The sequence below is a fragment of the Caretta caretta genome, chromosome 4 (assembly GCF_965140235.1).
Source record: "Caretta caretta isolate rCarCar2 chromosome 4, rCarCar1.hap1, whole genome shotgun sequence".
In the NCBI taxonomy this organism is placed as follows: Eukaryota; Metazoa; Chordata; order Testudines; family Cheloniidae; genus Caretta; species Caretta caretta.
This window is the reverse complement of record NC_134209.1, coordinates 110,804,385-110,829,177: the sequence shown is the minus strand read 5'-3', so window position 1 is coordinate 110,829,177 and position 24,793 is coordinate 110,804,385. Positions and strand designations below refer to the sequence as shown.

The window sequence follows — 24,793 nt, the reverse complement described above, 5'->3', positions numbered from 1 at the left end:
AGGAGTCTGGGGTAAGTGGTTGGGGTGTTGGAGAGGGGGGGGCTCCAGGAGGGAGTTTGGGTGCGGGCTGGGGCATGGGGTTGGGATGTGGGGTCCCAGCAATGCTTACCGCAGCTCCTGGGAAGTCACCACCAGGTCCCTGTGGCCCCCTAGATGCATGGGTGGCCAGGGAGGCTCCGTGTGCGCCCCTCGCGCTCACAGGGTCCATCCCCATAGCTCCCATTGGTCGCAGTTCCTGGCCAATGGGAGCTGCGGAGCCAGCCCTCGGTGAGGGGGCAGTGTGCAGAGCCTCCCTGGCCACTCATGTATCTAGGGGCTGCAGGGACCTGGCAGCTGCTTCCAGGAGCCAAGCGGTGCTAGGGCAGGCAGGGAGCCTGCCTTACTCCTGGTCCCACACTGGGCTGCCGACTGGACTTTTAATGGCCCAGTCGGCGGTGCCGTCCAGAGATGCCAGAGTCCCTTTTCAACCGGGCATTCCGGCCAAAAACTGGATGCCTGGCAACCCTAGGAATAAACGGGAATTCAGTCCTCACTCTCCAATCCAAATGGAACCGACAAATTATTACAATTATATTCATAACATTGGGATTCAATAGTAACTTAAATCCCCTCACCCATCAGCTCAAATTGAGAGAAAATAAATAAAAATAGTCACAATTATATTAATAATAAGAAGTCATCTAGTCCAGTCCCTTGCACTTAAGGCAGGAGTGACTATCTAACCTGCTCTTAAAAATCTCCAATGATGGAGATTCCACAACCTCCCTTGGCGATTTATTCCAGTGCTTAACCACCCTGACAGTTATGAAGTTTTTCCTAATGTCAAACCTGAACCGCCCTTGCTGCAATTTAAGCCCATTGCTTCTTGTCCTGTCCTCAGAGGTGAACAAGAATAATTTTTCTTCCTCCTCCTTGTAACAACCTTTTATGTACTTGAAAACTTATGTCCCCCTTCAGTCTTCTTTTCTCCAGACTAAACAAACCCATTTCCCCCCCAATCTTCCCTCATAGATCACATTTTCTAGACCTTTAATAATTTTTGTTGCTCTTCTCTGGACTTTCTACATCTTTCCTGAATGTGGCAGCTAGAACTGGACACAATGCTCCAGTTAAGGCCTAATCAGCACAGAGTAGAGTGGAAGAATTACTTCTCATGTCTTGCTTACATCACTCCTGCTAATACATCTGTCATAAATATAAAGGGAAGGGTAAACCCCTTTGAAATCCCTCCTGGCCAGGGGAAAGCTCCTCTCACCTGTAAAGGGTTAAGAAGCTAAAGGTAACCTCGCTGGCACCTGACCAAAATGACCAATGAGGAGACAAGATACTTTCAAAAGCTGGGAGGAGGGAGAGAAACAAAGGGTCTGTGTCTGTCTGTATGCTGCTCTTGCCAGGGACAGAACAGGAATGGAGTCTTAGAACTTTTAGTAAGTAATCTAGCTAGGTATGTGTTAGATTATGATTTCTTTAAATGGCTGAGAAAAGAATTGTGCTGAATAGAATAACTATTTCTGTCTGTGTATCTTTTTTGTAACTTAAGGTTTTGCCTAGAGGGGTTCTCTATGTTTTTGAATCTAATTACCCTGTAAGATATCTACCATCCTGATCTTACAGGGGGGATTTCTTTATTTCTATTTACTTCTATTTTTTATTAAAAGTCTTCTTGTAAAAAACGGAATGCTTTTTCATTGTTCTCAGATCCAAGGGTTTGGGTCTGTGGTCACCTATGCAAATTGGTGAGGCTTTTTATCCAACATTTCCCAGGAAAGGGGGGGTGCAAGTGTTGGGAGGATTGTTCATTGTTCTTAAGATCCAAGGGTCTGGGTCTGTAGTCACCTAGGCAAATTGGTGAGCCTTTTTACCAAACCTTGTCCAGGAAGTGGGGTGCAAGGTTTTGGGAAGTATTTTGGGGGGGAAAGACGCGTCCAAACAGCTCTTCCCCAGTAACCAGTATTAGTTTGGTGGTGGTAGCGGCCAGTCCAAGGATAACGGGTGTAATATTTTGTACCTTGGGGAAGTTTTGACCTAAGCTGGTAAAGATAAGCTTAGGAGGTTTTTCATGCAGGTCCCCACATCTGTACCCTAGAGTTCAGAGTGGGGGAGGAACCTTGACAACATCCCAGAATGATGTTTGCTTGTTTTGTAACAGTGTTACACTGTTGACCCATATTTAGCTTGTGATTCACTATGACCCCCCAGATCCCTTTCTGCAGTACTCCTTCCTAGGCAGTCATTTCCCATTTTGTATGTGTGCAACTGATTGCTTCTTAAGTGGAGTACTTTGCATTTGTCCTTATTGAATTTCATCTTATTTACTTCAGACCATTTCTCCAGTTTGTCCAGATCATTTTGAATTTTAATTCTATCCTTCAAAGCACTTGAAACCCCTCCCAGCTTGGCATTGTCTACAAACTTTATAAGTGTACTCTCTATGCCATTATCGAAATCTTTGAATACAGAGGATACCCAACTCCCTCCATGCCAAGAAGATTTAAATTAAATTATCACAACTGCTTCATGATCGTAATGGAATTTAAATTCTTACCGATACCATTTGCATCAGACTAACTTAACCACAAAAAATAAATAGATATTAGGTTGCTAGTCTGCTGTGACCGCTGCCTATCAACAATTCAAGGAAACAATACGACAATATTGTACTCCTTTCCTGCCTGTATCCACTTATTATCTCTTGTCTTATACTTAGATTGTAAGCTCCTTGGGGCAGGGGCGATCTTTCTGTTCGGTGTTTGTACAGCGTCTAACACAATGGCATCCTAGTCCATGACTAGAGCTCCTAGGTGCAAAAGTAATACAAACAATAAATGATAATAATCAAGATTATTGCTTTACTCTGAAGTTAGTCTTTAAACTAATAAAACCACTTGTTCTAAAATCAGTAACCCTCTCACCATAACAAACCCGTCAAAATGTCTCTTTCAGTTCTATCAACTGATATAGAGCTTTTTATCCAACTCTTACGGGAAATTGCTTCAATTCTGTACCACAAAATTTATCCTTGAACTGACTATTTTCTATATTCTTTGGCTGCCACTAACTGGGTGTCTGATGCTGAAATTAAACCTAAAATAATTTCAGTTTTCGTCTTAATCTCATTAATTTTACAGATAAAAACCTTTTCATCAAATAGGAGACCATGAAATCTCAATTCACTTATGTTTTTAAAGCCTGTGTTCCAAAAAAACCCCTACCCCATTTGGAATAATAGACTCTATTCTTGGAGATCAATATTTCCCACTTAAATGGCCCAATACTTTATTTGAAAACTCTCAAGGACTTTATATATCGGTCCATTAACTCATACGCTTCTGACAGAAGAAACTTTAATATGGGAAATTCTCATTTTAGAAGAAATAAAGATTTATGAAATACAAGTGAGCCTTACTGATGATCTCATAAAAAAAAAAATACTTACAGCATACACTTGGTTTTCCTCCTTGCTACCTGAAAGACCTGGATCGTCTCGTTACAGACCTCATCCTTCTGTTGTCTAAATTTAATACACATGCTAACAGAAAAGGAAAAACTAATGGTCACCAAGGACATTAGTATATATTCATAATTAATCTCTGGTGAGTTCCATGTATCAAAATCTGAGGACATTATACAGATATTTGCTTCTTTCTGTTAAAAAAAAAGTTGCCAAACTCATGACCAAAGGTAGGGCTCCTCGCTCCCTACCCCGATTAATCACTGAGACTGGGAGACAGAGACTGTGCGAGGGAAGGTTGCTCCTCCTCACCTCCCTTGCTGGCTTATGATGAAAATGGCTCAGTAGGCTGTGACCCTTGCATCTAGAGAAAGAAGGGCTACGTGGAGGGTCACAGTGAGCCTCTGAGGCTAGCGAAATCCGCCAGGAAACGCGGGACCCACGGAGACAAGGACAGAGCTTTGTCACAATATATAAAGAGAGAGAGAGAGAGAGAGAAAATATGTAAAGTTATTAGCACATGTTCAAAAGCAGACTGCCCTTCCTAGGCAAAAGCTGTTAAACAGTCCCATCCTAAACAAAGGACTGTGTTTACCTCAATTTACACAGAAGTGGTAAACAGGATTCTTGAGACACGCGGGGGAGGAGATGGCAGAAAACAGAACAATTTATATTTTAGCAAACACAAGTGGGGAAAGGAAGATCATGGAGCCCCCTTCATCACCAGATTCCATGTCATCTTCCTCACTTTTTGGAAAAACTGTGCTTTGAGGAGTAACCCTCAGAAGAATCCACTTCAAAGGTTCACTGGAATATAAAAGAAAGGAGCAGAAAATCCAAGTTCTCTCTTTCACCTAAGACAACGAAAGCATCAGCACCTCTGGCCCTCTGGGAGAGATTCTGACCAAGGAAAGGATCAGTCACTATCTTGTGGGAAGACTGTAGCTGAGAAAGGCCAATTTAAATGATGCCTTGCTAGATTAAGTTTTAGACTTTTAGATGCGTGTTTCCACTTTCATTTGCTTGTAACCATTTCTAACTTTATCTTATACTTGAATTCACTTAAAATCCTACCTTGTTTTGTTAATAAACATTTGATTTTTAATGTTAACCAATCCAGTGCAGTGTTTAAAATGAACTGTTTGGTTACTGCAGTTAAATTAACAAACTGCTGATATTGATTGCTTATGCGGGCAAGGGATCTTCATAACTGAACTGTCCAGGAGAGGGCTGGACTTTGCAGAACACATGTTTTTTGGGAAAATTTGGGACGGGGAGTGTGTTGGGTCAATCTGTTAATAGTAACCAAGGATTCTGGAAGCCTCAGTGTGACTGGTGTGTTGCTGGCAAGCTGCTGGGGTCAGAACTACTGGACAAGGGCTGCCACTATACAGACACTCAGGGTGTGACTTGCATGCTGGTGGGCTGTTTATGAGAGACCCAGCTTCATGAGGCACTCAAGGTTACAGAGGTGACAACTTCTCACTGGTCTGGATTGTGCTCCAGAATGTGACACGCCCTTTGTATATTTTTTCTTGGTGGTAACTTTGCACAATGGATCCAAATTCTGAGTTCTGCTCCCAAAGGATTTGTCTCAGTTAATAACTAAAATTCCCCTGGCTTGTTATTTGGGAAAAGATACTAAGCCCACTCTCCATTCCATTTTTGTTCTACAGAACCAGTGGCTGTATACGTTCCTCTGTTTCATGGTGCCTAGGTGTGAAGAGGCCACTCACATGATTTCTCTATATGCTGCTTTCCACCCTCCTCTTTATTTTTAGTCCCAACCAATTTTCAATTTTTAAGTGTAGGTTTCATTACTATACCCTTTGTTCGAAGAAGTGGGGAACCCTCTCTGCTTTGATTCACCCTCACGTTAGGGAAGCTCTTTGAAGATGTATAAGTATGCTATTTTTGTTGGCTTTTTAAAGGGAACTGAATTGACTGAAGTTCTCATCATTTCAGAAACATTATTTATACTCCCACGTCTATATCATTTAGTGCTGATGGTAAATCAAAGTTTCATCAGACCAGTTATAACCAATTGCCAAAGAAATGGAAATGAAGTTTGGCCAAGCTACAGCATTAAGGGCAATTAACAGAGCCAATTAGAAGGTCTGAGCTATGGTAGGAACGTCACTGTTACAAATGCCAAAAATATGTCACACAGTACAGAAACTCCAAATAAAAAAAATGGAATCCCTCCTTGAGTACAAAGTGCTTGAAATTTGAGCCAGATGAAGATGAAACACTGGGTACTTGATCAGGATACACCAGAAAATGAAACAGATTAATAATGTTAAAGTGAAGGCTTCAACTTTATTAACTGTAAGCAGAGAGGAAGAAGGGAGAGGGGGGACAGAAGATATATGCCCACTGAAAATACCTGGCATTTTTGGGGCCCAGCCCAAATAAATGCCCTCATGCCAAACAACAAATAGGGTTGCCCCCCACCCTTCAGCATAACTGCTAGGATCTAATCCATAACCATAAGTAAACATGAATGGTACCTTAATGTGCAAAGACATAAGGTCTCTCCTTCCTCCTCCAGGCTAATGGGATCCTACCAGTTATCTCCTACTTCCCTGCTCAGAAACAATCTCCCTGCACATTCTGGGTAGAAAGGGCTCAGAGAAGCCAAGCCAGCCCCTCCCTTCTGCACTCCTCTCAGGATTCCACAGGGTGGCTTTCCCTTGCTGGTCTAATCAAATATTCCTCCCTTCCCTGCAAAGCGACATTGGGGGGATGAAATCAGAACCATCAGCAAAAGGATAGTACCTGGGCTCCCAACATTTGTTTTTGTAATTTACCGTATGTATACATGGATTTACACATAAGATTAGAAACAGAAGAGTTGTGTGTGTAAATGGCTACAGTGGATAAACATCAACGCATTCCACATTTAAGAAGGTTTAAACCCCTTCAAACTGTTAATTAAAAGTATATATTTTTATTTGCCAATATTGTAATTATTATTTGTTTTATGGCAGTTAATATTTACACATTTAAAGAGAAATGTTAGCTTCTCTCTACTACTTCTATTGCTAATGTTTCTGGTAAAAATTAAGAATTACAATGAGACTTATTAAAACCCTTGCAAAATGAAACTTCTTTAACACAGTGTTTATTTTTTAACATCCTAGTGCTTAACTTCTTTACTTTTATTACAATAAAACCTAGTTACAGTCGATTTTGCTTGCATCATTGTCTCCGCTTCATTATTTTGACAAGACAAGAAATCCATAGAAATATTCCTTAGCATTTTTCAGTTTTTACGATGAACAGCAAAAAGTGAGCATTTCTAAAATGATGTCAGTTGTGCTGGTAACAAATTGACGTTAAATCACGTTTGATTTACTTTCATAAATTTCCTTTTTAAATCCCAGTGTTAAGGTGTATTGGATGTAATGAATGGAGCAGTAATGCTGGAGTTGGTAGTCATTGTGATTGATTTGGAAGACATTTGCTCAGACAGAGACAAAGTAAACTGAATATCTAACTACCCCAAATCTATCGGCAAGTACACCCCACATAAGTAGTATTTACAACTTGGTTGCTGCAAGACAATTAAGGAGAGAAAAAAAAAGAAAAGAAAAAAACTTCAGGGCTTTAGTCACTAAAATGTATTCACCATGGAAAAGCTTCTTAAAATGGCAATCCTAAATTGAAGATCAGATCCAGCAGTAATGCAAGAGATTATTTAGCTGTGATAATATTGCCATGATTAAGACTACAATCAGCACCATTGCAGAAATATTCTGAATCCAACTCAAGCAAAAGCATTTACCAAATCTGTTTCTTAAATATACTTCTATTACTTTAACATCTAAACTACTTTGGATAGCCCCAATTAATTTATAAGGTGCTTGCCTGTAAGCATCTAAACATTAAATCAATATGCAGCATTAAAATGAAATGAAGACCTGAACCAATGAGCATTGTAGCCACAAAACCAATGTATCTGGCCCAAGTCAAAATGCATAGCTCTGAGGCAAACTACCCTATCAGATAATGGAGATCCATTCCAATTGAGTATACAGAGACGAGCAAAGAGGAGTCACGTAACCCACACACTTCCTGGGTGCAGTGCTCTGTCCCATGTAGTGGCACCGAGACCAGTTAGAGATTAATGAGTCTGCTACAGCCTTAGCTAACAACCACAGGGCTTTTTGCTTATGCAGTAAAGGCTCATGCATTTAGCTCCAGAAGTCCCAGGTTCGATCCTGCCCACCGACGACTAGGGTTTGTTGGTGTTACAGTAGTACACAAAAAAAGGTGTCAAAATAAATAAAAAGTAAGGATAGTTCTTCTGAAGTAAGTGCAAATTGCAGACCTCCAGGTTAAAATATTGCAATGACCTATATTTGGAAATGAACCCTCAGACACTGAAGAAACTCCATTTGATAAAGAACACAGTGGTTCACCTGATGACCAACAAAGGCAGATGAAAGCACCTTCTCCTCATGCTTCATTCACTTCACTGGCTACACCAGTGAAACACCAACTGGGGATAAAGGTCTTTGTCTTGATATTCTAAACTCTCAACAGGCTAGGCCCAGCTAACTACTACTTCTCCATTCACCGCTCCTATATAAATTACTACTCTCATGGATGGTGGAACTGAAGAATAAAACTAGCTAAAGTAGTGGACAATGTGTTCTTAGTGGTGGAGCCTCCTTCCAAAGAGGAACCAAGGAGGACAAGAAAAGTTTGCCACCTTCAGGACAATATGCATATGACCTTTTCTTGTCATCCTTGATTCTTTTTGGAAGGAATCTCCACCATTGAGACAGACAGATGAAAGATTAACATATTTGTGTAACTGGAAGTGACAGGAAAAAAAAGAATATTTACATGGATATGTTCATAGGTAGTTTTAATATTTCATCAAGTCTATCAGAAAAAAATCCGCACTCGGTTTGATTGCCACAAACACTACTCTCATACAACTTGAATCGATAACGTACTGGTTTTCAATCTTTTTTTTAATTGTAAAACATGCAACATAGAGACTCCTCTCATGAATCCACCTTCCAATCCCCCATTTTCCCTGAAACAACTATAGTAAAAACATAACTTGACACATGAGATGGTTGTGGCTGCAAATGCTAGATCACATCTCCTCATTTTACATCTGGTCTATGTTTACTCCCTGGATGTCACACCTGATTTTCTCTTGCTACCTGTGACTCCCTTTTGCAGTTTGGTTCTGTTGTCCTATGTTTGCTCCATTTTGGTGTAATCAGGATACATAGTCAATGATTTTACACCAAAAGTACACTACCCAAGGTAGAGAGGCGCTATGTTGTTTTTATTGGTCAAAAATACCAGTAGAAAAATCTAGTTAGACCTTGACTAGGCTGTGAAAAATCTGGATAGACCTTAACTGCACTACAATTATCAGCAAGCAACACATGAACTAACTAGCAGAGCTCTGTGAGCCAACAGTGGTATACAGACCACAGTTTCTGAACTGCTGCCACAGAGTTTTCCTTGGATGTTTTCATATACTCAAACAGTGGATTTTATAACTTGGGGAAAACAAGAACACCCATAAACCCACTTGTTTAGAGAAATTCAGTGGAACTGTTGGTAGAGTTCTCATTTTTATATTGTGTAGTACCTGAGACTCTCTCAGATATTTCAATGGTACTTTGCACACACAGAACGATCACTGAAACAGTTAGCAAGTTTACGCCACGGTAGTACTTTAACACAAAACTTCAAATTTTTCAAAAGATAATTGTACGTACCGTTGTAGAGTTTTACTGTATCTGTTGTTAGAAACTTCTTTATTACAAGATACGCAGAGCCAGGCTCAGGTAATGAACTCCAATGAAGAACTTGTTCCAACACGTTCTCTGTGTAGTGTAGAGGGCGCTCTGAAAAATGTCAAAAGTGTATAAAAAAGAAAACATAACGGACAAGGAACAACAAAAACAAAACCACAGATCCTAGTTGGTTATATAAGTCTAGGTATTAATGTGGATCTCTTTAAAACATGGAACCTTACCTCTTCTGTTATTCAAGTGAATGCTACAATTAAGCATTTAACTGTTGATCCTCTACCCCAACACTTTTGCTGCTATGTTCCAAATAAATTTGAATTTCAAGCAATGCCTACCTAGTTGAACATCAGCAAAGTGTTTAAAAGAACTCATTATATTTAACTCTTAATGGTCGCTTCTGGAAGGACATAAAATACGTGACTGTACTACATACTATCTTATGCAAAAGTTAGATTTAAACATAATTTAACATTTATATTATGGCAGCACCTACGATGCTAGCCAAGTTGGGCCCCATTGTGCGAGGCACTGTAGAAAGTGACATTCCCTGCCCCCAAAAGTTTGCAATCTAAACCATAAATATAAAATTTCAGTTATGGCAAATAATTCCCTCTTTCCCATCATCACAATCTGCAGTAATTTATTGTCATAAATTAAATTACCCATTAAAAAGGACACAAACAGTTTTTGTGCCAAATTCTTGGCCCCACTCTGTTTTATTTGCAGAACAGTTATGCAGTGCTGGTTTATCAAACCAGGAAATCCGGCCCATAGCATGGATAGGTTTACATGATCATGGGTGTCTAAACAATCTAGGTAATTTTTTAATAAAATGCCTAGAAGACTTAGGAATCTTTTGGAAAATATTTTTACATTGAGAAGCACTGAGAAATGTATGATCATAAACATTTGTTCATTTCCCCCAGTAACACATCTTAATTGTAATATTAATCTGAACGTATAATGTTACCCTACTTTATATAAACTAATTACAGCAAGCTTTCCATTTGCATGGTCACGACAGTTTAAACAAATAAATATAATGTGACTCAGTGGAATGTAGGCTCAAGTAGGCTAAGCTGTGCTGGGATAGAACAACATGGCACCCTTTAAACAACCTGTTCAGGAGTCATTAAGGCCAGAATTTTGAAGAGCTCAGTGCCCACAACTGAAACCAGATTTTCAAAAAAGTGCTCAGCTCCCATTAAGGCACCAAAAAAAGCGGTCAGATTTTCAGAAGAATTGGTTGGGCGCACATTGGGCACTGAACTCTTTTGAAACTCAGGTGCTCAGCAGCACGCACAATTGGGGCCAGAAAGTCCAGCCCTGTATCTCCAAAAGCCTCGCCGTCTAGGAGGCAGAGGCGAGAAGCATGGCACCTAGAAGGTCTTGCTACTCCTTTGAAAAAAAGAACAGTAGTGTTCTATGCAAGCACAGGCAGCCAGACATGCATATGGACACATCATTGCAGTAACCCCCTTGGGGTTGGTCAGGACTGCAAACTGCACTAGTAGAACCTTTTTTCTTGCACAATGGTGCCCTGGGAGAGAGGTATGACGGCATCTCCTTTATTCACTAGCACAGTGCCGTGGGAAGCATAACTTAGCTCTGCATAAGAAAGGACTTACTTACAGGCATATTAACCCAGTTATTAATATTTTTTGTAATTGTTCAGAAACGATGATTATAGGGCGATTAGCAATAGTCTTCTATGGTCAGTAATTCAATAGCCCCTTTAAAACTGTGCCTGTACAGGAATTTTTATTGAAGTAACTCCACTTTCCTCGCTAAAAAGGAAGAGATTTAAAAGTGGGGTGGTGCTTTAAATGTAATAACATTAAACCAACTAATTGCATTTGTAGAAGAGTTAAAATCCACCCTAAAGCAAAACTTAAAAAATAAAAACAAAAACAAAAGGCAGGATGAACCTGGCACATCACCACATTTTCCTAGAATATAAATGCTCCTAAAGTAAACACCTACTCTTTTATTTATAGCTAGATTTGAGACCTTCTGACATAATGTATTATATGGTACATAAATCATCATGCTAAAATGCATTAGCTATTTTGTTGACAACATACCTCCTTTACAAGCTACCCATCTCACAAATATTACTAAAAAATAACATAGATCCTATTTGATAATAGCATATGGTACTACGAGTTCTCTGCAAAGGGCCAGATAATTTTACCAATTATTTCAACTGTTCTATCTGTAAATAAATAATTTAGTTGGTTTTTAATATTGTAATTTCAGTATTTCTAACATCAAATGATCAACATATACTTCCAATTACCCTGTTACTAAGGTCATTATGCATTTGCTGGTAAACATCCAGAACAAGTTATTTTAGTCTGAAATAGCAATTATGAGAAGGAAATTATATTTCAGATAATACAAGATGTTAATTTTCTTGGCTTGTGAGGGTTCATTTCCAGCATGGTGCCCAAGAAATTGTGTGACAATACACAAAAAAGTGCAGCTCCCCAGAGACTGCAGAGTAGACTGTAATGAACTGAATCTCCCAATGTCCTGGACAGGTGCCAATAGACAAGTACAATGATACATGTTAAAAACAGTTTATCTTCTGTACTGATGTGTCTGAGATCAGTGTGGTCATTAGCATGATTTGAAGCAAAACAAACAAATCTTATCTCCAGTCTCTTCTCTTTTTGTGTCTTTTAGACGAAGCTCATTGGGACAGGGACTGCATAGTCCACAGCATGTCAGACAAATTTATTAAATAATAACATGAACAATGGCAACTTGAAGGAGACAAAATATATTTGGTGGCTTTTATCTCCCTATCATACACAGGGCTTGTAGGGTCTCCCCCTAAAGTTGGTTTTACACCTCCTCCAATGTCACTAGTTCAGTCAACCTTTCAGGCCAACGCTATTCTTCTCATTGCATCCAAAATACTTTACAACCTAGCTTACCCGCATCTTTGCTTTTATCTCTTTCCACTACCCCCACCCACTTCTTTCATATCCCCTTAAATCCTCATTTGCCAAAGCACTTCATTTCAGTACTTCGGCAAATGAGTACATTTCAGGTACTATCTAAATAATAAATAATCTGTTTGTATTCGTCATTAGTCCGTCAAAACAGGTAAGTCAATAAAATGCCCCAAGTTTTGTGATCCCTCTGGCTGCATTACAGGTAAGAGTCTTTGATGCCATCACAACCACTTTGGAGCCAACCAATGCTCATGCCTTCTAAGATGTTCAGGAGGGTTTGGACACTAAAAGTGGTGATTCAGTCCTATCCTGTCTGCTGATACTGCTAGGCCAGCACTAAGTATGGCAGCAAGACTGGTAATTCTTTAAGGCAGGAGTTCTCAACCCTTTTCTTTCCGAGCCCCGTCGCATGCTATAAAAACTCATGGCCCACCTGTGTCACAATAACGGGTTTTCTGCATATAAAAGCCAGGGCTGGCATTAGGGGGGAGCAAGCAAGGCCTCATGCCACAGGAGCCCCAGCAAAGCTACATTGCTCAGGCTTCGGCTTCAGTCTCAGGTGGCGGGGCTCAGGGCCTGGGTTTCAACCCCATGTGGCAGAGCTTCCTGTCCTGAGTCCCAATGAGTCTAATGCTGGCCCCCCTGAAACCTGATCGCGGCCCCCCAGGGGGCCTCGGACCCCTGATTGAGAACCACTGAGAACCACTGGTTAAGGGATTTTCAAAATTATGTTCCAGATCAGGCATTTTGGGATTATCCATGGCAATCCAGGGAATTTGACAGTCCCGGTTTTCACAACTTTCCTCTGATTTAATTTATTGTTTTTAAATTTAATAAAGAATGACCCATGTTAGAGAAACAAATTACTTCACGCTGTGCAAGGAAGAATACCCGACTATATATGTACCACATTATTCTATACCACACAAAGGCAAATGTAATGTGAAATCTCAATAAACCTTACTATATACACACTATACATGCTTTTTCCCTAAAACTATGTATATCTTTCAAAATGGCCCCTGTGGTTAATTAGTGGGTGACAAGATACAAAATATTAGCAATATTATGTCAGTGATGGCATAGCTGCCGTCCTTCTCTTACTATGTTTAAATTTATAACAGAATGTACCTTCATTTTAATAACCTCTGTCTCTTTAACCATGAATTCCAGCATTAAAACTGCACTCCAAGTGTTGGATTAGTAAAAAAGATTCAGTACTTACAGCACTTTTTTTATTTCTCCTTATAACTTATTAACTATATCGTGACCTTTTGGTCTTTGGTGTTGTCAGCTTTACAGTGATGTTTACAGCAGTGTTCCAAGACCTCATTATGTATCTTACAGCTCAGTGTGATAAATGTAAAATGATACCACCTTTGCTTGTGTTTTTTTCTAGCTTTTTAAAAGTAAATTGACTGAAATAAATTAATAAGAGTGCATTCTCTCTAAAGAACTGCACACTTTCTTCGAGCATCTTCTCCCAAAAAGTCAGTATTACTTATGAACCAAATGCTGATCTTCCATTCCGAGTACATTTTGTGTTTGAAACATTATTATAGGAGTCTATTGTTATTTTTTTCTGGAACTATGGGCCATAAGTTTACCAAGAACCAACAACATTTTTCAACCACATATTTATGAGCATTCAAGCCAACTTATTAAATCAGCTTTTAATGAAGCAAACTGGAAGAAAGGAACATTTTGAAATTCTCATGCCCAAAGAATGGGCCTTATTATATTTATAGGCTTTTTCTTTTGACTTTTTGTTTTAGGTTTCTATTAGAAGAGGAGGTTTACTTACCTGGAACTGGAGGTTCTTTGAGATGTGTGGTCCTTATTTGTATTCCACACATGGATGCATATTTGTGCCATGCTCCTGATTCCAGAAGTTTTCCTTAGCAGTGTCCATTGACCCACACGTGCATCGTGCTTCCTCTTGTGCTCACAACCGAGTGCAAAAACTAGGTCATACAGGTCAACGCCTCTCCAGTGTCCTTCTTACCACTGAGTAGTCCAGTCCACAGCAGAGGGGATGAAGGGTGGGTATTGGACTACAAATAGGGACCTTACATCTCATAGAACCTCCAGTTACAGCTAAGTAAACCTCCTCCTCTTCTTCTTCTTCGAGTGATGGTCCCTATATGTATTCCATATGTGGGTGACCAGTGAGTAGTGATCAGCAAGGAGGTGGGTGTGGGGATGTGAAAGGAAGTGCAATCTCCAGTATGGCGTGTCCTACAGCGGAATCTGCAGCAATAGTTTGGTCGATGTGAATGTGGAAACAGAGCACCAGGCTGCACAGCAGATGTCTTGACATGGAACATGCGAGGCAGGCTGATGTGGCTGCTTGTGCTCTTATAGAGTGCACTGTGACTCCATCAGGTGGTGCCACATTGGATTGTGTGTAGCATTTGCAGATGCACCTGGAGACCTATTTGGAGATTCAATGGGAGCAGAGGGCTTGGCCATGTTTACAAATAGTTTCAGCGATGTGTAAAAGGAACTACTATCTACATCTATAACTATACACAAATGGACAGAAGTCACTGTCATAGCAAAAGCTAAGAGCGTGAAGGAACAGTGGTTCTGACTAAGGCCATACGGCAGTAACATGGAACTGGAGAGGCATTGACATTCCTGAAGTATTATACCCTCATCTCTGAGGACAAGGGGACACTGCTAAGGAAAACTTTCAGACTGAGGTGCCTGGAGCACATGCGCACCCATGTATGGAATACATGCAGAGACCATCACTCGAAGGAAAGCTATGGAGTTTTGATTTGGTTAACTTTCCAAAAGAAACCAGTAATAATGTGGTAAGAGAAAACACAAATATTTTTGAAAAAAAGTCACAAACCTAGCTCTCCATTTTCAATCACTTCAAAAGCAGCCCAGATCTCATCCTTGTTGGGAGTGATGTTTTTTATTCCTAATACATCATTAGTTAATTCTTCTGCCTCTGTCAAAGGCGATACCTGTGATACAGATTGTGCTCTTTAGAATTTAATAAATAGTTTCGGAAGTACTAAAGGCTTCTGACTTGTGCAGACAGTTTATACTTTTGTGATAGAAAAACAGTTCAACGTTTTCTTTTTAAGCACAATCACAGAAATTCCAAGTTTGTGAATCCAACAATTATTTCTCAAATTGCTGGCCAGTACATTTTCATCAACTTTGTTGCATCAGATTGGAAGTTATCCAGTTAAAAACTGGAACGTCAAACCTTTCCTGTTAGCTTCACCCCTTCCTCCCCCAAAATTAAAGCACTACAGCTCAGTTCCATGTGAAACAGAAAGGATGAGCATGCTGTGATCTGAAATGTAACAATTACTATAGAAACACTATTTTTTTTTGGTACAGTTCTCCCTCCCCACCTGTCTCCCATCCCAGTCAATGATACAGAATTTTTTGGTCTTTAAAAAAAAAAAAAAAGACATTATAATCCAGGGTTTTTTGGTTGATATGTCCCATGCAGCATAAAATGATAATGAAATGGAACTAGACAACTCTAACAAGGTTAATAGGTATCTTACTAAAATTGCTTTTCTAATCATATCCACCCTTCATTATTGCAGAAATTTAATGTTCTCTTTTACATTTGAACATTAGAGCAGTATTGCTTAGAGGCCAGTACTTTTCAGGAGTGCTATTAGACCCCAGGCTGGAAATCTCAATTATAGTGAGCGGTGAGGTTAGGCTTCTCAGCACCTAAGCAAGGCAGACAGCCTCTGGCAGAAAGAGACATCAGGAGGAAGGCCTTCTAAATGACCTTGTGCTGCTAAATAAACTGCAGAAATCACTAGGCAATTGTCAGTGTTCCCATTTACTACAGGAGGACAGTGGTGCTGTTGTGAGGATCAATACTGCTGTACCCTGCCATAAAATTGAAAGTGGAGGTCTCTGCTTTAAAATTATGCCATAGCCTTCTCCTTGAAAGCACAAGAGCAATACTACTTACAGATCTGAATTAAGCCACAGCTTGACTGTAAAAAAATAAAATAAATAAAGATGGGAAAAGACACAAATGTAACAATAGACATGCTAAAACTACATATAAAGAAAACAAATTTGTTTCACTTAATAAAAAAAGTTTATCAACAAATTATATCACTTTTACATACTAACCCGGATTATAGTACTACAGTCTGGCTCTTTTCTTTCCACATAAACTTCAATTAACAAATCTCCAGCTTGGGAAACCTAAAACAAAACACATAATTTACAAAAATTAAAATGCATTAAAATTTATATAGCTTTTTTCATAATTGGGACAATGCAATAGAGTTATCAATACACAAACCTTCAATTTTCTAAGCTGCAGAAAGCAGCAGGCACTGGCTCTAGGAGAAGCCATTCTGCTCCATCTGATCAATCATAGATAGGGCCCCGTGTCTGTCATGGAGGTCGCAGAAAACATGGACTTTCCAAGACCTCCGTGACTTCTGCAGTGGTCAGCATGGCTGTCCCCAGGTCCGTCCACACAGCTGGCTCCGGGGTCAGCCGCACGACCGCTGCTTGGGCGGCCCCAGGCAGTGTTCCCCGGGGCGGCCAGAGCAGCCACTGTCTCTCCGGCCCCTCCCCCATCAGCAATCCCCCCTCAAGATTTAGTCAGGGGTATTTATAGTATAAGTATTGGACAGGTCACGGGCCATGAATTTTTGTTTATTGCCAGTGACCTATCCGTGACTTTTACTAAAAATACCCATGACTAAAATCGTAGTCTACATCACAAATTACTGCTGAAGAAAAACTTGTATGGGCTTTGGAGAAGACGTAGCATACATGCTGCTATAACACTTCTGTGTGATTCTTTTTTTCCTTTCAACTTAGTTCATCGTTCATTTGCTTCCCCTCACAGGATGAAGGAGAATATATAGCTCTTTATATGAGAAAGATAATTGTTTGGATTTGGGGATGGTGATGGGGGAAATGAGGGACAAACTTTAATATGAAACAAGGCAACAATTAATTAGAAATTAATTGATCATTGATCACTAACTAAAATAGTTTAAAAACAACATTTAAAGTTCAATCCGCCCTAGCGCGCGCACACTTTTTTGCTTTGTTAATTATTTCATGAAAGAATACTATAATAAAAATTTCTATTTACAGTGGACACCAATAAAAATAGGATATTTATCACCTTCAGGAGTTACATTAACTGAAGTGCTTGTGTTGTTTTGCAATGGAAAGTATAGTGAATACTGCAAATTCCTGATAACGGTAAAGTGCTAAGTAAAGTCTATTTTAATGGTACTTATGTTATCTTGTATGGGGATATATTTTAGAAATATGGATGACTTTAGTAAGTGGTCATGTTAACAAAATGGACAAAAGGTCACTCAGCGAAAATAATGGCAGGTAAATGTACAGAAAAACAAAAGGAAATATTTCTACATGCAATGTGTAATCATTTTGTGGAATTCACTGTTCCAAAACTCAAAGTTTTAAGATAAAATTAAGATCTTAAAAAAAAAACAAACCCAACTATGATCATTAAGAGCATTTGCAGTTATGCACACTAAGTGTAATCAAACCATCTGCTTTTGATCAGAAATAAAACAAGGATTCCACGCACCACCCCTCCCTCCAAATTTACACTCCCAATGAACAGCTTCAGGCAGTTGGCTTTTTTTTTTCACTCCCATCTAAACATCAGATATTGGCCAACACTGAAAATAGGACACTAGGTTTCATGGATCAGTGGTCTGGAAAATATTGTGCTAATATGTAGATTTTTTTTTTTATTATAAGATTAAACAACCTGAATTTATGTTGACTACATATTAATCCATATGTCCAGAAATACAAATTGTAACATTCTTGGTAACTCAGACCTTTACTAAGGACTTGATGATTATGGAAATAAGGTGAAAACAGAATTTAATGATGACCAAGTGGAATATATAAGAACTCCAAACTTCTTTTTTTTTAAATGAACAGATACAGAATTTTCCACTGGAATCTGGCTTGTTCATTCATAACCATAAAGCCAATTACATAGTGGACGACACGTTTCATTGTTCCAAAGAGAAAATATCAAGTGATTTAAATACTGAGGCTATGTGCAGAGCCTATGCTCTTAAGAAGATAGTGACATACCCATTTAAAGGGGCATAATTTGTTGCACTAGAGAAATGAAATTCAGTGATTGTGTATACAGTAGCAGGGGTTCAGGGAAGATATAATATGAAAGAGAATGAAAAGTGTGTGGGGAAAGGGGGAGGTTAATAGTTAATTTGAAAAAAACTGGACCTTTCATATTTGATCCAATATCAAGACTAGCATCCAAGTGATGGTAAGTACAATAATTTGGGTCACAATTCTGAGACACAGACACACAAACATGCTATACAACACACACTTACATGCAGATATGTGGCTTAAAACCTGAGGAGGCTGAACAGGGCGAACAGATTCAAGCTTCATAGCGTATATAATAGGATATTGAGTAGAATAATGAGGTAGCAAGGGAAGCTATGAAAAAATATTTTGATTAGTTTACAGAGGCTGAAAAGTAAATACATTGCATCACTCAATTTCTACAAACATTGACATAATGGAGAAATTGTGACTTTGAAGTTAATTTAGCCTCTGAGAATAGAAAACGAATGGAAGTATTTGTGAGGAAAAACGTTATGAAGCTACTTTGAAGAAAGCTTCTTAATTACAGTGGCAGAGACTCTGAAAATCTTATTTCCTGCTAAAGTTTGCTTTTTAGATATTACGAAACAGGGTTGCAAGAAAGAAAGAAGTTGAAATTTGATTTCTACTGGGCTTATGTAAACAACTGTTCATAAAAGAAATGTGCTGCAAATTAAAAATAGCTGGCAAAATGTTTGGCAGACAGAACACAAAGAGTGGTTAATGAACTGCCAACTGTAATGGAAAACAAGATCATCATCAAGTGACATTTCAGACATGAGACCTTCCTTGGGTTGCAAAAGAAATCTGGGCATGTTAGCTTTTCCATACTGTTTTCTATATCAGCAGCTGTCATAAATATAAAGGGAAGGGTAACCACCTTTCTGTATACAGTGCTATAAAATCCCTCCTGGCCAGAGGCAAAACCCTTTCACCTGTAAAGGGTTAAGAAGCTAAGGTAACCTCACAGGCACCTGACCCAAAATGACCAATGAGGGGACAAGATACTTTCAAATCTGGAGGGGGGGAGGGAGGGAGAGAGACAAAAAAGCGTTGGTCTGTCTGTGTGATGCTTTTGCCGGGAACAGATCAGAAACACAAGCCTTCCAACTCCTGTTAAGTAAGTAAGTAATCTAGCTAGAAAATGCGTTAGATTTTCTTTTGTTTAATGGCTGGTAAAATAAGCTGTGCTGGAGGGAATGTATATTCCTGTTTGTGTGTCTTTTTGTAACTTAAGATTTTGCCTAGAGGGATTCTCTGTTTTGAATCTGATTATCCTGTAAGGTATTTACCATCCTGATTTTACAGAGGTGATCCTTTAACCTTTTCTTTAATTAACATTTTCTTTTAAGAACCTGATTGATTTTTCATTGTTCTTAAGATCCAAGGGTTTGGGTCTGTGTTCACCTGTACCAATTGGTGAGGATTATTATCAAGCCTTCCCCAGGAAAGGGGGCGTAGGGCTTGGGGGATACTTTGGGGGGAGACGTCTCCAAGTGGTCTCTTTCCCGGTTCTTTGTTTAACACGCTTGGTGGTGGCAGCACACAGTTCAAGGACAAGGCAAAGTTTGTATTGTGGGGAAGTTTCTAACCTAAGCTGGTAAGAATAAGCTTGGGGGGGGGTCTTTAATGGAGGTCCCCACATCTGTACCCTAGAGTCCAGAGTGGGGAAGGAACCTTGACAGCAGCACAGAGAAAACTCTATAGGTCTTACCTCCCCTTGAAGTTCTGTTTCATTTTAAGTGCCTGCATTATTTACTCCCCCTGCTCTGTCTCCTACATATGTGTATTACGATGGAACAGCAACTATATTTCCAGAGAGCAGTGTTTTGACTCTCAGACCTTAATTGAAATAAGATTCTCACTCAGGCTACACCCACACTTGGAGTGTGATTCCCAGCTTGCATAGACATACGAGTTCTCACAGAGCTAATGCACTACAAATAGTAGCATAGCTGTGGAAACATAGGCTACTGACTCACTTTGCAGAAGCCTCTCTCTGCAACTGACCTGATACAGCAACGAAATTGAGAGAGTTTTCCTAAATTGCTTGGCTGCTTAAACAGTGGTGATAGGAGCATGAGGGATTTTGCTGCCTGGCTTGATCTATCACCTCCCCTTTCTCTGTATGGGGGGAGGGTTCAGGGGAGAAAGAGGGTGTATAGGGTGTCAAAGGCAGGGAAGCAGCCTCATAGGCTATGAGCTGCAGACAGCTGCTTCCCCTGCCTTTGAGATCCTATATACAGTACACACGCATGCACACAGATGCTGCTGCTGCAGGTGTGGTGTGGATGCAGATAAAAGACAGAGTGCAGATCGTGAGTCGGATACAAGTTGATTCTTGTGGATGCAGATCAGATGCGGCTCCGTATTTTTGTATCCAAGCAGAGTTCTACCCATGGTTACGTATGGAGGGCAGCTAATCCATGCTGCTGTTTGCTGCTCCCGTGGCTACACTACGATTTGTAGCATGCTAGCTCTAGGAGAGCCAGTGCATGTGTGTCTACATGAGATGAGAATCACACGTGCCCCAGCCCAAAGTTTAGATGTAGCCACAATTTCAAAGGACTAGACGACCGTGGCCCTTATGTAGTGTGTCAGTTGGCAGCCAGCTGCAAGTCACGTTCATAATACCAAAGAGGAAGGTTGGGCTTTTTAAAAGCACTCAGTATTGGCCTAACTGCATTCACATTGAAGTCCATGGTAATACCCACTAATTTCAATACAACATAACCACTTTACTGGATCAGACCAATGGTCCATCTAGCCCATTATCCTGTCTTCTGGCAGTGGCCAATGCCAGATGCTTCAGAGGGAATGAACAGAACAGGCAATCATTGAGTGATCCCCTGTCATCCTCTCCTAGCTTCTGGCAGTCAGGCTAGGGACACCCAGAACATGGTGTTGCATCCCTGACAGTCTTGGCTATAGCCATTGATGGAAGGACCTATCCTCCATGAATTTATCTAATTCTTTTTTGAACCCCATTATAATAGTTTTGGCTTTCACAACATCCTCTGGCAATGAGTTCCACAGGTTGACTGTGAGAAGTAGTTAGGCCAGTGCTGAGTGCTTTTGAAAATCCCACTTAGAATATCTAGCAGGTAGGATAGAAGCACAGTACCCTAGAGAAAGTTTCTGGAGCCACTGTGCTTTAGGCAGGCAGAACACTCCATGGAGAGGATGAAGTCTATATACCTTGTCCTCTATGCATACACAAAACAGCTCTCAGAGGAGTGCATCAATACATGAGAGTATTTACATATGCATGGGATACATACATCATGTTTCAAAAAGGTTCACTTTAAAGCTGAGACATCACAGTAATACATTAGAAGCATCTGATCCAGCAAAAATTACTGTTTTCAGTTGCTGACATACAGAAGTTCCACAGGACTCAATTGCTGCTTGGCCACAGAGACTAATCCTAATTCAGAAGGGAAAATGGATTAATTTTGGCAACCCATTTGCCACATATGGCCATCAAAGTCTTGGGAACAATATCAGAGGGACTTCAAATGAAACTGAGATAAGAGCACTCCTGACATTTTAACATGGTATCAGGTTATTTCCTGCCTTACTAAAACCAAACGTAAGGACAGCACTGGTAAAGGAGGAAGGGGCAGGGATACGTTACTTTATTTTAGAAGATTTTCCTGCTCAGAACAACTCCAAACTCAAACACAAACTAACTCCTGGGACACACACATTTTCAGAACTTTTTAATCTGATCTTTAAAAAAAAATTTTCACAGTCAAGCTTTCAAAATAAAGTAATAAAATGTAAAATCAGCCATTAGTGAGTGTTTGCAGTCTATGTTTTACAAAGAATGAGAGGACAGAGTATTTTCAAGTGGGGATGCTCAACTTCATGCAGGTGAGAAAAATTAGAGACTGTGTACTTCTCTGCTGAAGTTAAACTTCCACATAAATATGGTAGTGTGACAGGGCAGAGTGACCCCACACTGGTACCGCAGGGGTTAACCCTTCCTTCCTGGCAGAGGAAGCGCCGTCCCAGACGCCCTGCTGGGCATGCTCCAACTAGAGACTAAGTATAAAAGCCTGCAAAGCTGCTCAGTCTGGGCTGACCACCAGAGGAGGAGGCACACAGCCAGCTCCTGAGGAGGGACAACCAAGGCTCCAGGATCCAGGGGCCAGCCAAGCCGGGACACACCCGGCATCCCAGACGGAGGTCTCAACAGGAGGGGATGGACCGGAGGACCACCCCCAGAGTGGAGAACACGACGTTGAGGGTAGGAAGTGACCCAGGGGAACTTTAGAGACAAGCAGCGTTAAAGCTGCACTGATGCTCGGTGTGTTGCGGGTGGATCCCCACTGAGCTAAGAGCGAGGGGGAACCCCGCCAATAGGCGAGCCCTGGGTCGGGACCTGGCAGAGAGGGCAGGCCTGGGTCCCCCTACCACTCCGGCCATTGGGATATGCTTCCCCGCCTGAGAGGGGGAAAGCTATGGACTCCGGCCGCTGGGCCACACTGCCCTGATATGCGGAGTGAATTATATGGACTCCGGCCATTGGGCCACACTGCCCTGATACTTGGGGCGCGACACAAGGACTTTGACCGTTAGGGCCCGCTACCCCAACCAAGGGGTGAGCACGGGGAAACCGGCCATTGGGCCACATTGGGACGCCCTTAAAGGGACAGGCGTGGGAACTTAAAAGTGGCGAGGCCCTGACACCCCATCCACCCCTGCCACAAAGGGGCACTGCGGTGCCAGACCCGTCACAGGTAGGATCAGGCCTTACTTTGTATGATAATTTTAACCAAAATAAAAAAAGTTGTAGCAGCTCAGTATCAATTAACTATGAACAATAAATATACCATGTATTACATTTTAAGTAGTTTCTCCTCTATGAATAGTTATTTTTAGAAAATATAAATGAGATTGGAGAGTGTTTTGAAAGAGATTTCTATGGTGATGAGTTTGACTGTTCTGGAGAATAGGGCTATTAGCCCCACCTTTGTTTAAGAACCTCTCTACCAGCCAAGACTGGTACAGTAAAAAGAACACTGTATCCATGGCAATATGCAGTTCAACTTTATCTTCTCAACCGTTGAAAAGGTAATTATTTTTTCCTTTACATTTTTATAAAGTTAACAAAAACAGCCATCCCTGCAGCAAGCACTTCCAAGCTGTTAATGACTACCTGAGTTAAGGTCTGTTGGCTGGTATGAAATGACTTTCCACTCAGTGATTACTACTTAGAAAATCAACCTATGGTGTTGTTTTTGTGACTCAAACTCAGTACATTAGAGTTTTGTGTACATAATGTTGACAGTGACTTAATTACATACTGCAGCTCTATTAATATTTTTTACATGCAGTGAAAACCTGCATACCAAATATTATTTCCCCAAATGGCCAAAGTAGTTCTATGAAATGTTACACTTTGTTTTCCTAGAAATCGAGAGAAGAACTAAATCAGCAACAACAGCTTTAAGCTAGGATCATCTGTACTGCTTGCAAATCACTGAGAAAAGAATCGCATTTTGTACAATGACAGGTTTCAGAGGAACAGCCGTGTTAGTCTGTATTCGCAAAAAGAAAAGGAGTACTTGTGGCACCTTAGAGACTAACCAATTTATTTGAGCATGAGCTTTCGTGAGCTACAGCTGATGAAGTGATCTGTAGCTCACGAAAGCTCATGCTCAAATAAATTGGTTAGTCTCTAAGGTGCCACAAGTACTCCTTTTCATTTTGTACAATATATGCCATTAAGCCATTCAAAACTACAATAGTCCGAGGACACTATATTAAATGATAAAGCCATAAAACAATTTATAGTGGTCATCCATTTCACCCATAAGCAGTGAATAAAATGACTCAAAATTCTACTTGCCCAGACTAGCATAATAAAGTACTTTCTGAAGAGAGGGAAGAGGAGGAGGAGTAATTTACTGTAAGAACTTATCCATGAAAAGAAATCTGTTTCTTTCCAGAGTGAGATTTGCCAAAACACAGATATTGTTGATACATTTCTCCATTTATTTGTGGAAGGGGAAACTGAAATAACTACTTCCTGAAAAGCAGATTTTTATTTTTTTTTACTTAGAACTGAGAACAAAGTCTACGTTCCGCAACAGTTTCTCTTTGGGATAAGTAAATACATTCAAGTAAGAATGCTGCACAAAGTACAGTTCAAAGCAGAGCTGGATAGAATAAAGATGAAATCACAGATGTGTTGGAGCTGTACAGTACATTAGGAATTCTCTGAGATGGTACTGCAGAAAGATGACATGCATTTCCTGAGAGACAGGATACATCTACAGTTACACTGAATATAAAACAGCAATGTGACAATATCTACAGAAAAATCAGCCAGACATTTTATTCCAGGTGGGGCCTCATGAAGATTTGACAGTTTTTATTACTCATCATCAGCACTTTTTTGGAGTTCTTTTTTACATTAAAAGGAGTAATTGAAG

At 40.2% G+C, this 24,793-nt stretch overlaps 1 protein-coding gene across 4 annotated transcripts in view; it reads right to left on the bottom strand.

The window, feature by feature from the left end:
- Positions 1 to 24,793, bottom strand: part of ARAP2 (ArfGAP with RhoGAP domain, ankyrin repeat and PH domain 2) — a 199,352-nt gene that overhangs the window by 26,449 nt on the left and 148,110 nt on the right. For all 4 annotated transcript variants that reach the window (XM_075127981.1, XM_048848599.2, XM_048848598.2 and 1 more), the window contains exons 25-27: positions 16,332 to 16,406; positions 15,064 to 15,181; positions 9,205 to 9,333 (exon numbers count right to left, since the gene is read on the bottom strand). In XM_075127981.1, the coding sequence (XP_074984082.1) occupies positions 9,205 to 9,333; positions 15,064 to 15,181; positions 16,332 to 16,406 (322 nt within the window). The remainder of the gene's footprint in view (positions 1 to 9,204; positions 9,334 to 15,063; positions 15,182 to 16,331; positions 16,407 to 24,793) is intronic.